General features: G+C 53.5%; 1 protein-coding gene across 1 annotated transcript in view; it reads right to left on the bottom strand.

Moving 5' to 3' along the window:
* The window catches only part of TAF1C (TATA-box binding protein associated factor, RNA polymerase I subunit C), a 385,888-nt gene that overhangs the window by 101,501 nt on the left and 269,306 nt on the right, over positions 1-15,081 (bottom strand). The window contains exon 16 of the mRNA XM_053699633.1: positions 2,759-2,894. Within this exon, the coding sequence (XP_053555608.1) occupies positions 2,759-2,894 (136 nt within the window). The remainder of the gene's footprint in view (positions 1-2,758; positions 2,895-15,081) is intronic.

Consider the following 15,081-nt stretch of genomic DNA (forward strand, 5'->3'; position numbering starts at 1 on the left):
AAACAGAATTTAAACGTTTACTGGTTTTAATATCAAGAGGACTAGCTTCCTCAATATCCAAAGTAATTAACACTTCTTTTAACAAAGAACTCATATACTCAATTTTAAATAAATAAGTAGATTTGTCAGTGTCAATATCTGAGGAAGGATCTTCTGAATCAGATAGATCCTCATCAGAGGTGGATAATTCATTATGTTGTCGGTCATTTGAAATTTCATCAACTTTATGAGAAGTTTTAAAAGACCTCTTATGCTTATTAGAAGGCGGAAATGCAGACAAAGCCTTCTGAATAGAATCAGTAACAAATTCTTTAAAATTTACAGGTATATCATGCACATTAGAAGTTGAAGGAACTGCAACCGGCAATGTACTATTACTGATGGACACACTATCTGCATGTAAAAGTTTATCATGGCAACTAATACAAATGACATTTGGAGATATAATCTCCACAATTTTACAACAAATGCACTTAGCTTTGGTAGAACCAATGTCAGGCAGCAAAGTTCCAACAGATACTTCTGAGGCAGGATCAGATTGAGACATCTTGCAGAATGTAAAAGAAAAAACAACATATAAAGCAAAATTATCAATTTCCTTATATGACAGTTTCAGGAATGGGAAAAATGCAAATAGCATAGCCCTCTGACAAAGAAAAAGGCAAGAGGCAAACAGCAATGGGGCAAAAAAAATAATGAAAAAATGTTTGCGCCAAATATGACGCACAACGTAACTTAAAAATTTTTTTGCCGCCAACCATGCCTGGAAATGGCACACTTACGTCACTAACGACGCAACCCTGTGTGAAACCTCTGCGTCAATTACGACGCCGGAAATGACGAACTTGCATCAACGCCCAAAAATCCTCGCGCCAAGAATGACGCAATAAAGTGTAGCATTTGGCGCACCCGCGAGCCTAAGTCAGCCTGCAATTTGAAACAAAGTAGTCAATTGAAAAAAAGACTAAACCCCAGGTAAGAAAAAATATTTCTTAATATTAACTTTCCCCAAATATGAAACTGACAATCTGCAAAAGGAAATACATGAACCTTACTCATGGCAAATATAAGTACAATACATATATTTAGAACTTTATATAAATGCATAAAGTGCCAAACCATAGCTGAGGTGTCTTAAGTAATAAAAACATACTTACCGAAAGACACCCATCCACATATAGCAGATAGCCAAACCAGTACTGAAACAGTTATTAGTAGAGGTAATGGTATATGAGAGTATATCATCGATCTGAAAAGGGAGGTAGGAGATGAATCTCTACGACTGATAACAGAGAACCTATGAAAAAGACCCCCATTAGGAAAATCATTGCATTCAATAGGTGATACTCTCCACGTCCCTCTGACATTCGCTGTACTCTGAGAGGAATCGGGCTTCAAAATGCTGAGAAGCGCATATCAACTTAGAAATCTTAGCACAAACTTACTTCACCACCTCCATAGGAGGCAAAGTTTGTAAAACTGAATTGTGGGTGTGGTGAGGGGTGTATTTATAGGCATTTTGAGGTTTGGGAAACTTTGCCCCTCCTGGTAGGAATGTATATCCCATACGTCACTAGCTCATGGACTCTTGCCAATTACATGAAAGAAAATAAGGCAATACAGACACCTATACACCTCAGCAACTCTGCTGAGGTGCCTACCTGCCCCACAGATCACTCTCAGACCGGAACCTTAGTTAGCCCATGCAGCAACGATCTGGAACTAAAAAGTACAAAAAAACTCTGCAACCGCTTGTCTGATAGATCAGACAGACATGCGGTAGTAGAGCCTTGTGTATGAACATCCTCCTCTGTCGAGTGAAAACTGCGCAATGGAGAAAACAGCGCGTGGAACATAACTCCGCCCATCGTGGGCGTACCTCAGAAGCCGACAACGGAGCACATTAAAAATAAGAATCGCAGCCACCATCCCAATAAAAGTGAGCCAGAACCTTGTATACAGTCTATACTTTTCTGTAAGCACCCAAAAATTAACATCTGCCAAGAAAATTCAAGCTTTCTCCCAGCCCTGTGCCTGCACTCATGGCTGTCTCAAAAACAAACACCCTTCATACAAGAGGGAATAACGTCCCAGAATAAGAAGCCTAGTGATTCCCTAAGACTTATGCCTCTGTAAAGAAATTAAAGTGCCCACTTTCGTCTGAGAGTACTCCCCAGAGTGAATAATGCTAGCACTTACCTCAAATGCTGACCGACAGCAGGCCAGCCCAGGTGTAAGAGGTCCTCTCTCTCTCCCATAGCCCTGTGGAAGAAGATAAGCCTGAGTTACATGCACTTAGGCTATCTGGATTAGGGCAGCATAAATGTATAGGAGGCACAGTGAGAATAATGTCCCACCAGTTCCTAATGCTCTAAAGAAAACCAAAAGCTCTACTGTAGAGACTGATATGGACTACGGCTACACCCCAGAACAAAGCAGCACAATCTTGAACTACTTTAAAAATAAAAAAACTCTTGATTGAAGAATCTTTTCTAACACCTCACTTTACCTCTTCCTATCACTAACGTAGGCAAAGAGAATGATTGGAGTGGGAGGGAAGGGAGGGGCTATTCATCAGCTCTGCTGTGGTGCTCTTTGCCTCCTCCTGCTGACTAGGAGGTGAATATCCCATAAGTAATGAAGATGATCCGTGGACTCATAGTGTCTTTAAGAAGAAAGAGTGATGGAGAGCCCTGATGGCATCACACAACAGCAAGTGCATCCAGGAAGATAAAGCACAGTGCAAATAGGTAATTACTCTGGTGTCTGTGGTCTGTACTCCTGTCCTGTCAGCATACGTCAGTATTCGGGGGTGACCAGTGAAGTCACTCCATCTCCAGCGATGGTCATCCCGGAAAAAGAGGGTGTCCGATTCATGACGAACCTGCTGTAGTCTGTAGGGACACAGATTATATCAAGGGGCATATACTGGCAACATGAAGGGGATGGCGTTTGAGAAAGGAGGGGGTTATAGAGAAGCAGGGGGGAGGAAGGAGGGGGTTATAGAGAAGCAGGGGGGAGAAAGGAGGGGATTATAGAGCAGACGGGGAGGAAGGAGATGGTTATAGAGCAGCAGGGGGTAGGAAGGAGGGGGTTATAGAGCAGCACAGGGGGTAGGAAGGATGGGGTTATAGAGCAGCACAGGAGGATGAAGGAGGGGGTTATAGAGCAGCACAGGGAGAAAAAGGAGGGGGTTATAGAGCAGCACAGGGAGAGGAAGGAGGGGGTTATAGAGCAGCACAGGGAGAGGAAGGAGGGGGTTATAGAGCAGCACAGGGAGAGGAAGGAGGGGGTTATAGAGCAGCACAGGGAGAGGAAGGAGGGGGTTATAGAGCAGCACAGGGAGAAAAAGGAGGGGGTTATAGAGCAGCACAGGGAGAGGAAGGAGGGGGTTATAGAGCAGCACAGGGGGATGAAGGAGGGGGTTATAGATCAGCACAGGGGGATAAAGGAGGGGGTTATAGAGCAGCACAGGGGGATAAAGGAGGGGGTTATAGAGCAGCACAGGGGGATAAAGGAGGGGGTTATAGAGCAGCACAGGGGGATAAAGGAGGGGGTTATAGAGCAGCACAGGGGGATAAAGGAGGGGGTTATAGAGCAGCACAGGGGGATAAAGGAGGGGGTTATAGAGCAGCACAGGGGGATGAAGGAGGGGGTTATAGAGCAGCACAGGGGAGAGGAAGGAGGGGGTTATAGAGCAGCACAGGGAGAGGAAAGAGGGGGTTATAGAGCTGCACAGGGAGAGGAAGGATGGGGTTATAGAGCAGCACAGGGAAAGGAAGGAGGGGGTTATAGAGCAGCACAGGGAGAGGAAAGAGGGGGTTATAGAGCAGCACAGGGAGAGGAAAGAGGGGGTTATAGAGCTGCACAGGGAGAGGAAGGAGGGGGTTATAGAGCAGCACAGGGAGAGGAAAGAGGGGGCTATAGAGCAGCACAGGGAGAGGAAAGAGGGGGTTATAGAGCTGCACAGGGAGAGGAAGGAGGGGGTTATAGAGCAGCACAGGGAGAGGAAAGAGGGGGTTATAGAGCTGCACAGGGAGAGGAAAGAGGGGGTTATAGAGCAGCACAGGGAGAGGAAGGAGGGGGTTATAGAGCAGCACAGGGAGAGGAAGGAGGGGGTTATAGAGCAGCACAGGGAAAGGAAGGAGGGGGTTATAGAGCAGCACAGGGAGAGGAAGGAGGGGGTTATAGAGCAGCACAGGGAAAGGAAGGAGGGGGTTATAGAGCTGCACAGGGAGAGGAAGGAGGGGTTATAGAGCAGCACAGGGAGAGGAAGGAGGGGGTTATAGAGCAGCACAGGGAGAGGAAGGAGGGGGTTATAGACCTGCTCAGGGAGAGGAAGGAGGGGGTTATAGACCTGCTCAGGGAGAGGAAGGAGGGGGTTATAGAGCAGCACAGGGAGAGGAAGGAGGGGGTTATAGATCAGCACAGGGAGAGGAAGGAGGGGGTTAGAGAGCAGCACAGGGAGAGGAAGGAGGGGGTTAGAGAGCAGCACAGGGAGAGGAAGGAGGGGGCTATAGAGCAGCACAGGGAGAGGAAAGAGGGGGTTATAGAGCAGCACAGGGGGATAAAGGAGGGGGTTATAGAGCAGCACAGGGGGATGAAGGAGGGGGTTATAGAGCAGCACAGGGGAGAGGAAGGAGGGGGTTATAGAGCAGCACAGGGAGAGGAAAGAGGGGGTTATAGAGCTGCACAGGGAGAGGAAGGAGGGGGTTATAGAGCAGCACAGGGAGAGGAAAGAGGGGGTTATAGAGCAGCACAGGGAGAGGAAAGAGGGGGTTATAGAGCTGCACAGGGAGAGGAAGGAGGGGGTTATAGAGCAGCACAGGGAGAGGAAAGAGGGGGTTATAGAGCAGCACAGGGAGAGGAAAGAGGGGGTTATAGAGCAGCACAGGGAGAGGAAGGAGGGGGTTATAGAGCAGCACAGGGAGAGGAAGGAGGGGGTTATAGAGCAGCACAGGGAAAGGAAGGAGGGGGTTATAGAGCAGCACAGGGAGAGGAAAGAGGGGGTTATAGAGCTGCACAGGGAGAGGAAGGAGGGGGTTATAGAGCTGCACAGGGAGAGGAAGGAGGGGTTATAGAGCAGCACAGGGAGAGGAAGGAGGGGGTTATAGAGCAGCACAGGGAGAGGAAGGAGGGGGTTATAGAGCAGCACAGGGAGAGGAAAGAGGGGGTTATAGAGCAGCACAGGGAGAGGAAAGAGGGGGTTATAGAGCAGCACAGGGAGAGGAAAGAGGGGGTTATAGAGCAGCACAGGGAGAGGAAGGAGGGGGTTATAGAGCAGCACAGGGAGAGGAAGGAGGGGGTTATAGAGCAGCACAGGGAGAGGAAGGAGGGGGTTATAGAGCAGCACAGGGAGAGGAAAGAGGGGGTTATAGAGCTGCACAGGGAGAGGAAGGAGGGGGTTATAGAGCTGCACAGGGAGAGGAAGGAGGGGGTTATAGAGCAGCACAGGGAGAGGAAGGAGGGGGTTATAGAGCAGCACAGGGAGAGGAAGGAGGGGGTTATAGAGCAGCACAGGGAGAGGAAGGAGGGGGTTATAGAGCAGCACAGGGGGATGAAGGAGGGGGTTATAGAGCAGCACAGGGAGAGGAAGGAGGGGGTTATAGAGCAGCACAGGGAGAGGAAGGAGGGGGTTATAGAGCAGCACAGGGAGAGGAAGGAGGGGGTTATAGAGCAGCACAGGGAAAGGAAGGAGGGGGTTATAGAGCAGCACAGGGAGAGGAAAGAGGGGGTTATAGAGCTGCACAGGGAGAGGAAGGAGGGGGTTATAGAGCTGCACAGGGAGAGGAAGGAGGGGTTATAGAGCAGCACAGGGAGAGGAAGGAGGGGGTTATAGAGCAGCACAGGGAGAGGAAGGAGGGGGTTATAGAGCAGCACAGGGAGAGGAAGGAGGGGGTTATAGAGCAGCACAGGGGGATGAAGGAGGGGGTTATAGAGCAGCACAGGGAGCGGAAGGAGGGGGTTATAGAGCAGCACAGGGAGAGGAAGGAGGGGGTTATAGATCAGCACAGGGAGAGGAAGGAGGGGGTTATAGATCAGCACAGGGAGAGGAAGGAGGGGGTTATAGAGCAGCACAGGGAGAGGAAGGAGGGGGCTATAGAGCAGCACAGGGAGAGGAAGGAGGGGGTTATAGAGCAGCACAGGGGGATGAAGGAGGGGGTTATAGAGCAGCACAGGGAGAGGAAGGAGGGGGTTATAGAGCAGCACAGGGAGAGGAAGGAGGGGGTTATAGAGCAGCACAGGGAGAGGAAGGGGGGGTTATAGAGCAGCACAGGGAGAGGAAGGAGGGGGTTATAGAGCAGCACAGGGAGAGGAAGGGGGGGTTATAGAGCAGCACAGGGAGAGGAATGAGGGGGTTATAGAGCTGCACAGGGAGAGGAAGGAGGGGTTATAGAGCAGCACAGGGAGAGGAAGGAGGGGTTAATAGAGCAGCACAGGGGGATGAAGGAGGGGGTTATAGAGCAGCACAGGGAGAGGAAGGAGGGGGTTATAGAGCAGCACAGGGAGAGGAAGGAGGGGGTTATAGATCAGCACAGGGAGAGGAAGGAGGGGGTTATAGAGCAGCACAGGGGGAGGAAAGAGGGGGTTATAGAGCAGCACAGGGAGAGGAAGGAGGGGGTTATAGAGCAGCACAGGGAGACTAAGGAGGGGGTTATAGAGCAGCACAGGGAGAGGAAGGAGGGGGTTATAGAGCAGCACAGGGAGAGGAAGGAGGGGGTTATAGAGCAGCACAGGGAGAGGAAGGAGGGGGTTATAGAGCTGCACAGGGAGAGGAAGGAGGGGGTTATAGAGCAGCACAGGGAGAGGAAGGAGGTGGTTAATGAGCAGCACAGGGGGATGAAGGAGGGGTTATAGAGCAGCACAGGGAGAGGAAAGAGGGGGCTATAGAGCAGCACAGGGAGAGGAAGGAGGGGGTTATAGAGCAGCACAGGGGAGAGGAAGGAGGGGATTATAGAGCAGCACAGGGAGAGGAAGGAGGGGGTTATAGAGCAGCAATGGGAGAGGAAGGAGGGGGGTTATAGAGCAGCACAGGGGGGTGAAGGAGGGGGTTATAGAGCAGCACAGGGAGATGGAGGGGTTATAGAGCAGCACAGGGGGATGAAGGAGGGGGTTATAGAGCAGCACAGGGAGAGGAAGGAGGGGGTTATAGAGCAGCACAGGGGAGAGGAAGGAGGGGGTTATAGAGCAGCACAGGGAGAGGAAAGAGGGGGTTATAGAGCTGCACAGGGAGAGGAAGGAGGGGGTTATAGAGCAGCACAGGGAAAGGAAGGAGGGGGTTATAGAGCAGCACAGGGAGAGGAAAGAGGGGGTTATAGAGCTGCACAGGGAGAGGAAGGAGGGGGTTATAGAGCAGCACAGGGAGAGGAAAGAGGGGGTTATAGAGCTGCACAGGGAGAGGAAAGAGGGGGTTATAGAGCAGCACAGGGAGAGGAAGGAGGTGGTTAATGAGCAGCACAGGGGGATGAAGGAGGGGTTATAGAGCAGCACAGGGAGAGGAAAGAGGGGGTTATAGAGCAGCACAGGGAGAGGAAGGAGGGGGTTATAGAGCAGCACAGGGGAGAGGAAGGAGGGGATTATAGAGCAGCACAGGGAGAGGAAGGAGGGGGTTATAGAGCAGCACAGGGAGAGGAAGGAGGGGGGTTATAGAGCAGCACAGGGGGGTGAAGGAGGGGGTTATAGAGCAGCACAGGGAGATGGAGGGGTTATAGAGCAGCACAGGGGGATGAAGGAGGGGGTTATAGAGCAGCACAGGGAGAGGAAGGAGGGGGTTATAGAGCAGCACAGGGGAGAGGAAGGAGGGGGTTATAGAGCAGCACAGGGAGAGGAAAGAGGGGGTTATAGAGCTGCACAGGGAGAGGAAGGAGGGGGTTATAGAGCAGCACAGGGAAAGGAAGGAGGGGGTTATAGAGCAGCACAGGGAGAGGAAAGAGGGGGTTATAGAGCTGCACAGGGAGAGGAAGGAGGGGGTTATAGAGCAGCACAGGGAGAGGAAAGAGGGGGTTATAGAGCTGCACAGGGAGAGGAAAGAGGGGGTTATAGAGCAGCACAGGGAGAGGAAGGAGGGGGTTATAGAGCAGCACAGGGAGAGGAAGGAGGGGGTTATAGAGCAGCACAGGGAGAGGAAGGAGGGGTTATAGAGCAGCACAGGGAAAGGAAGGAGGGGGTTATAGAGCAGCACAGGGAGAGGAAGGAGGGGGTTATAGAGCAGCACAGGGAGAGGAAGGAGGGGGTTATAGAGCAGCACAGGGAGAGGAAGGAGGGGGTTATAGAGCAGCACAGAGAGAGGAAGGAGGGGGTTATAGAGCAGCACAGGGAGAGGAAGGGGGGGGTTATAGAGCAGCACAGGGAGAGGAAGGAGGGGGTTATAGAGCTGCACATGGAGAGGAAGGAGGGGGTTATAGAGCAGCACAGGGAGAGGAAGGAGGGGGTTATAGAGCAGCACAGGGAGAGGAAGGAGGGGGTTATAGAGCAGCACAGGGGGATGAAGGAGGGGGTTATAGAGCTGCACAGGGAGAGGAAGGAGGGGTTATAGAGCAGCACAGGGAGAGGAAGGAGGGGTTATAGAGCAGCACAGGGGGATGAAGGAGGGGTTATAGAGCAGCACAGGGAGAGGAAGGAGGGGGTTATAGAGCAGCACAGGGAGAGGAAGGAGGGGGTTATAGAGCAGCACAGGGAGAGGAAGGAGGGGGTTATAGAGCAGCACAGGGGGAGGAAGGAGGGGGTTATAGAGCAGCACAGGGAGAGGAAGGAGGGGGTTATAGAGCAGCACAGGGAGAGGAAGGAGGGGGTTATAGAGCAGCACAGGGAGAGGAAAGAGGGGGTTATAGAGCAGCACAGGGGGAGGAAAGAGGGGGTTATAGAGCAGCACAGGGAGAGGAAGGAGGGGGTTATAGAGCAGCACAGGGAGAGGAAGGAGGGGGTTATAGAGCAGCACAGGGAGATTAAGGAGGGGGTTATAGAGCAGCACAGGGAGAGGAAGGGGGGGGGTTATAGAGCAGCACAGGGAGAGGAAAGAGGGGGTTATAGAGCAGCACAGGGGGAGGAAAGAGGGGGTTATAGAGCAGCACAGGGAGAGGAAGGAGGGGGTTATAGAGCAGCACAGGGAGATTAAGGAGGGGGTTATAGAGCAACACAGGGAGAGGAAGGAGGGGGTTATAGATCAGCACAGGGAGAGGAAGGAGGGGGCTATAGAGCAGCACAGGGAGAGGAAGGAGGGGGCTATAGAGCAGCACAGGGAGAGGAAGGAGGGGTTATAGAGCAGCACAGGGAGAGGAAGGAGGGGGTTATAGAGCTGCACAGGGAGAGGAAGGAGGGGGTTATAGAGCAGCACAGGGAGAGGAAGGAGGTGGTTAATGAGCAGCACAGGGGGATGAAGGAGGGGGTTATAGAGCAGCACAGGGAGAGGAAAGAGGGGGTTATAGAGCAGCACAGGGAGAGGAAGGAGGGTGTTATAGAGCAGCACAGGGGAGAGGAAGGAGGGGGTTATAGAGCAGCACAGGGAGAGGAAGGAGGGGGTTATAGAGCAGCACAGGGAGAGGAAGGAGGGGGGATATAGAGCAGCACAGGGGGGTGAAGGAGGGGGTTATAGAGCAGCACAGGGAGAGGAAAGAGGGGGTTATAGAGCTGCACAGGGAGAGGAAGGAGGGGGTTATAGAGCAGCACAGGGAGAGGAAGGAGGGGGTTATAGAGCAGCACAGGGAGAGGAAGCAGGGGGTTATAGAGCAGCACAGGGAGAGGAAAGAGGGGGTTATAGAGCAGCACAGGGGGAGGAAAGAGGGGGTTATAGAGCAGCACAGGGAGAGGAAGGAGGGGGTTATAGAGCAGCACAGGGAGATTAAGGAGGGGGTTATAGAGCAACACAGGGAGAGGAAGGAGGGGGTTATAGAGCAGCACAGGGAGAGGAAGGAGGGGTTATAGAGCAGCACAGGGAGAGGAAGGAGGGGGTTATAGAGCTGCACAGGGAGAGGAATGAGGGGGCTATAGAGCAGCACAGGGAGAGGAAGGAGGGGGTTATAGAGCTGCAAAGGGAGAGGAATGAGGGGGTTATAGAGCAGCACAGGGAGAGGAAGGAGGGGTTATAGAGCAGCACAGGGAGAGGAAGGAGGGGGTTATAGAGCAGCACAGGGAGAGGAAGGAGGGGGCTATAGAGCAGCACAGGGAGAGGAATGAGGGGGTTATAGAGCAGCACAGGGAGAGGAAGGAGGGGGTTATAGAGCAGCACAGGGAGAGGAAGGAGGGGGTTATAGAGCAGCACAGGGAGATGAAGGAGGGGGTTATAGAGCAGCACAGGGAGAGGAAAGAGGGGGTTATAGAGCAGCACAGGGAGAGGAAAGAGGGGGTTATAGAGCAACACAGGGAGATGAAGGAGGGGTTATAGAGCAGCACAGGGGGATGAAGGAGGGGGTTATAGAGCAGCACAGGGAGATGAAGGAGGGGGTTATAGAGCAGCACAGGGAGAGGAAGGAGGGGGTTATAGAGCAGCACATGGAGAGGAAAGAGGGGGTTATAGAGCAGCACAGGGCGAGGAAGGAGGGGGTTATAGAGCAGCACAGGGAGAGGAAAGAGGGGGTTATAGAGCAGCACATGGAGAGGAAGGAGGGGGTTATAGAGCAGCACAGGGCGAGGAAGGAGGGGGTTATAGAGCAGCACAGGGAGAGGAAGGAGGGGGTTATAGAGCAGCACAGGGAGAGGAAGGAGGGGGTTATAGAGCAGCACAGGGAGATGAAGGAGGGGGTTATAGAGCAGCACAGGGAGATGAAGGAGGGGGTTATAGATCAGCACAGGGAAAGGAAGGAGGGGGTTATAGAGCAGCACAGGGAAAGGAAAGAGGGGGTTATAGAGCTGCACAGGGAGAGGAAGGAGGGGGTTATAGAGCAGCACAGGGGGATGAAGGAGGGGGTTATAGAGCAGCACAGGGGAGAGGAAAAAGGGGGTTATAGAGCAGCACAGGGAGAGGAAAGAGGGGGTTATAGAGCTGCAAAGGGAGAGGAAAGAGGGGGTTATAGAGCAGCACAGGGAGAGGAAGGAGGGGGTTATAGAGCAGCACAGGGAGAGGAAAGAGGGGGTTACAGAGCAGCACAGGGAGAGGAAAGAGGGGGTTACAGAGCAGCACAGGGAGAGGAAGGAGGGGGTTATAGAGCTGCACAGGGAGAGGAAGGAGGGGGTTATAGAGCAGCACAGGGAGAGGAAAGAGGGGGTTATAGATCAGCACAGGGAGAGGAAGGAGGGGGTTATAGAGCAGCACAGGGAGAGGAAGGAGGGGGTTATAGAGCAGCACAGGGAGAGGAAGGAGGGGGTTACAGAGCAGCACAGGGAGAGGAAGGAGGGGGTTACAGAGCAGCACAGGGAGAGGAAGGAGGGGGTTATAGAGCAGCACAGGGAGAGGAAGGAGGGGGTTATAGAGCAGCACAGGGAGAGGAAGGAGGGGGTTATAGAGCAGCACAGGGGGAGGAAGGAGGGGGTTATAGAGCAGCACAGGGAGAGGAAAGAGGAAGTTATAGAGCAGCACAGGGAGAGGAAGGAGGGGGTTATAGAGCAGCACAGGGGAGAGGAAGGAGGGGGTTATAGAGCAGCACAGGGAGAGGAAAGAGGGGGTTATAGAGCTGCACAGGGAGAGGAAGGAGGGGGTTATAGAGCAGCACAGGGAGAGGAAAGAGGGGGTTATAGAGCAGCACAGGGAGAGGAAGGAGGGGGTTATAGAGCAGCACAGGGCGAGGAAGGAGGGGGTTATAGAGCAGCACAGGGAGAGGAAAGAGGGGGTTATAGAGCAGCACAGGGAGAGGAAGGAGGGGGTTATAGAGCAGCACAGGGAGAGGAAGGAGGGGGTTACAGAGCAGCACAGGGAGAGGAAGGAGGGGGTTACAGAGCAGCACAGGGAGAGGAAGGAGGGGGTTACAGAGCAGCACAGGGAGAGGAAGGAGGGGGTTATAGAGCAGCACAGGGAGAGGAAGGAGGGGGTTATAGAGCAGCACAGGGGGAGGAAGGAGGGGGTTATAGAGCAGCACAGGGAGAGGAAGGAGGGGGTTATAGAGCAGCACAGGGGAGAGGAAGGAGGGGGTTATAGAGCAGCACAGGGAGAGGAAAGAGGGGGTTATAGAGCTGCACAGGGAGAGGAAGGAGGGGGTTATAGAGCAGCACAGGGAGAGGAAAGAGGGGGTTATAGAGCAGCACAGGGAGAGGAAAGAGGGGGTTATAGAGCAGCACAGCGAGAGGAAGAAGGGCGTTATAGAGCAGCACAGGGAGATGAAGGAGGGGGTTATAGAGCAGCACAGGGAGATGGAGGGGGTTATAGAGCAGCACAGGGAAAGGAAGGAGGGGGTTATAGAGCAGCACAGGGAAAGGAAAGAGGGGGTTATAGAGCTGCACAGGGAGAGGAAGGAGGGGTTATAGAGCAGCACAGGGAGAGGAAGGAGGGGTTATAGAGCAGCACAGGGAGAGGAAGGAGGGGTTACAGAGCAGCACAGGGAGAGGAAGGAGGGGGTTATAAAGCTGCACAGGGAGAGGAAGGAGGGGGTTATAGAGCTGCACAGGGAGAGGAAGGAGGGGGTTATAGAGCAGCACAGGGAGAGGAAGAAGGGGGTTATAGAGCAGCACAGGGAGAGGAAAGAGGGGGTTATAGATCAGCACAGGGAGAGGAAGGAGGGGGTTATAGAGCAGCACAGGGAGAGGAAGGAGGGGGTTATAGAGCAGCACAGGGAGAGGAAGGAGGGGGTTATAGAGCTGCACAGGGAGAGGAAGGAGGGGGTTATAGAGCAGCACAGGGAGAGGAAGGAGGGGGTTATAGAGCTGCACATGGAGAGGAAGGAGGGGGTTATAGAGCAGCACAGGGAGAGGAAGGAGGGGGTTATAGAGCAGCACAGGGAGAGGAAGGAGGGGGTTATAGAGCAGCACAGGGAGATTAAGGAGGGGGTTATAGAGCAGCACAGGGAGATTAAGGAGGGGGTTATAGAGCAGCACAGGGAGATTAAGGAGGGGGTTATAGAGCAGCACAGGGAGAGGAAAGAGGGGGTTATAGAGCTGCACAGGGAGAGGAAGGAGGGGGTTATAGAGCAGCACAGGGAGAGGAAGGAGGTGGTTATAGAGCAGCACAGGGAGAGGAAGGAGGAAGTTAGAGAGCAACACAGGGGGGAGGAAGGAGGTTAGAGAGTAACACAGGGGGGAGGGAGGAGGTTAGAGAGTAACACAGGGGGGAGGAGGTTAGAGAGTAACACAGGGGGGAGGGAGGAGGTTAGAGAGTAACACAGGGGGGAGGGAGGAGGTTAGAGAGTAACACAGGGGGGAGGGAGGAGGTTAGAGAGTAACACAGGGGGGAGGGAGGAGGTTAGAGAGTAACACAGGGGGGAGGGAGGAGGTTAGAGAGTAACACAGGGGGAGGGAGGAGGTTAGAGAGTAACACAGGGGGAGGGAGGAGGTTAGAGAGTAACACAGGGGGGGAGGAGCTTAGAGAGTAACACAGGGGGGGAGGAGGTTAGAGAGTAACACAGGGGGGGAGGAGGTTAGAGAGTAACACAGGGGGAGGGAGGAGGTTAGAGAGTAACACAGGGGGAGGGAGGAGGTTAGAGAGTAACACAGGGGGGGAGGAGCTTAGAGAGTAACACAGGGGGGGAGGAGGTTAGAGAGTAACACAGGGGGGAGGGAGGAGGTTAGAGAGTAACACAGGGGGGGGGGAGGTTAGAGAGTAACACAGGGGGGAGGGAGGAGGTTAGAGAGTAACACAGGGGGGAGGGAGGAGGTTAGAGAGTAACACAGGGGGGAGGGAGGAGGTTAGAGAGTAACACAGGGGGGAGGGAGGAGGTTAGAGAGTAACACAGGGGGAGGGAGGAGGTTAGAGAGTAACACAGGGGGGGGGAGGAGGTTAGAGAGTAACAGGGGGAGGGAGGAGGTTAGAGAGTAACACAGGGGGGGAGGAGGTTAGAGAGTAACACAGGGGGGAGGAGGTTAGAGAGTAACACAGGGGGGGAGGAGGTTAGAGAGTAACACAGGGGGGGAGGAGGTTAGAGAGTAACACAGGGGGGAGGAGGTTAGAGAGTAACACAGGGGGGAGGGAGGAGGTTAGAGAGTAACACAGGGGGGGGAGGAGGTTAGAGAGTAACACAGGGGGAGGGAGGAGGTTAGAGAGTAACACAGGGGGGAGGAGGTTAGAGAGTAACACAGGGGGGAGGGAGGAGGTTAGAGAGTAACACAGGGGGGGAGGAGGTTAGAGAGTAACACAGGGGGGGAGGAGGTTAGAGAGTAACACAGGGGGGAGGAGGTTAGAGAGTAACACACGGGGGAGGGAGGAGGTTAGAGAGTAACACAGGGGGGAGGGAGGAGGTTAGAGAGTAACACAGGGGGGAGGAGGTTAGAGAGTAACACAGGGGGGAGGAGGTTAGAGAGTAACACAGGGGGGAGGAGGTTAGAGAGTAACACAGGGGGGAGGAGGTTAGAGAGTAACACAGGGGGGAGGAGGTTAGAGAGTAACACAGGGGGGGAGGAGGTTAGAGAGCAACACAGGGGGGAGGAGGTTAGAGAGTAACACAGGGGGGAGGAGGTTAGAGAGTAACACAGGGGGGAGGAGGTTAGAGAGTAACACAGGGGGGAGGGAGGAGGTTAGAGAGTAACACAGGGGGGAGGGAGGAGGTTAGAGAGTAACACAGGGGGGAGGGAGGAGGTTAGAGAGTAACACAGGGGGGAGGAGGTTAGAGAGTAACACAGGGGGGAGGAGGTTAGAGAGTAACACAGGGGGGGAGGAGGTTAGAGAGTAACACAGGGGGGAGGAGGTTAGAGAGTAACACAGGGGGAGGAGGTTAGAGAGTAACACAGGGGGGGAGGAGGTTAGAGAGTAACACAGGGGGGGAGGAGGTTAGAGAGTAACACCGGAGGGGAGGAGGTTAGAGAGTAACACAGGGGGGAGGAGGTTAGAGAGTAACACAGGGGGGGAGGAGGTTAGAGAGTAACACAGGGGGGGAGGAGGTTAGAGAGTAACACAGGGGGGGAGGAGGTTAGAGAGTAACACAGGGGGGAGGAGGTTAGAGAGTAACACAGGGGGGGAGGAGGTTAGAGAGTAACACAGGGGGGGAGGAGGTTAGAGAGTAACAC

This window comes from Bombina bombina, chromosome 2 (assembly GCF_027579735.1).
Source record: "Bombina bombina isolate aBomBom1 chromosome 2, aBomBom1.pri, whole genome shotgun sequence".
NCBI classification, from domain to species: Eukaryota; Metazoa; Chordata; class Amphibia; order Anura; family Bombinatoridae; genus Bombina; species Bombina bombina.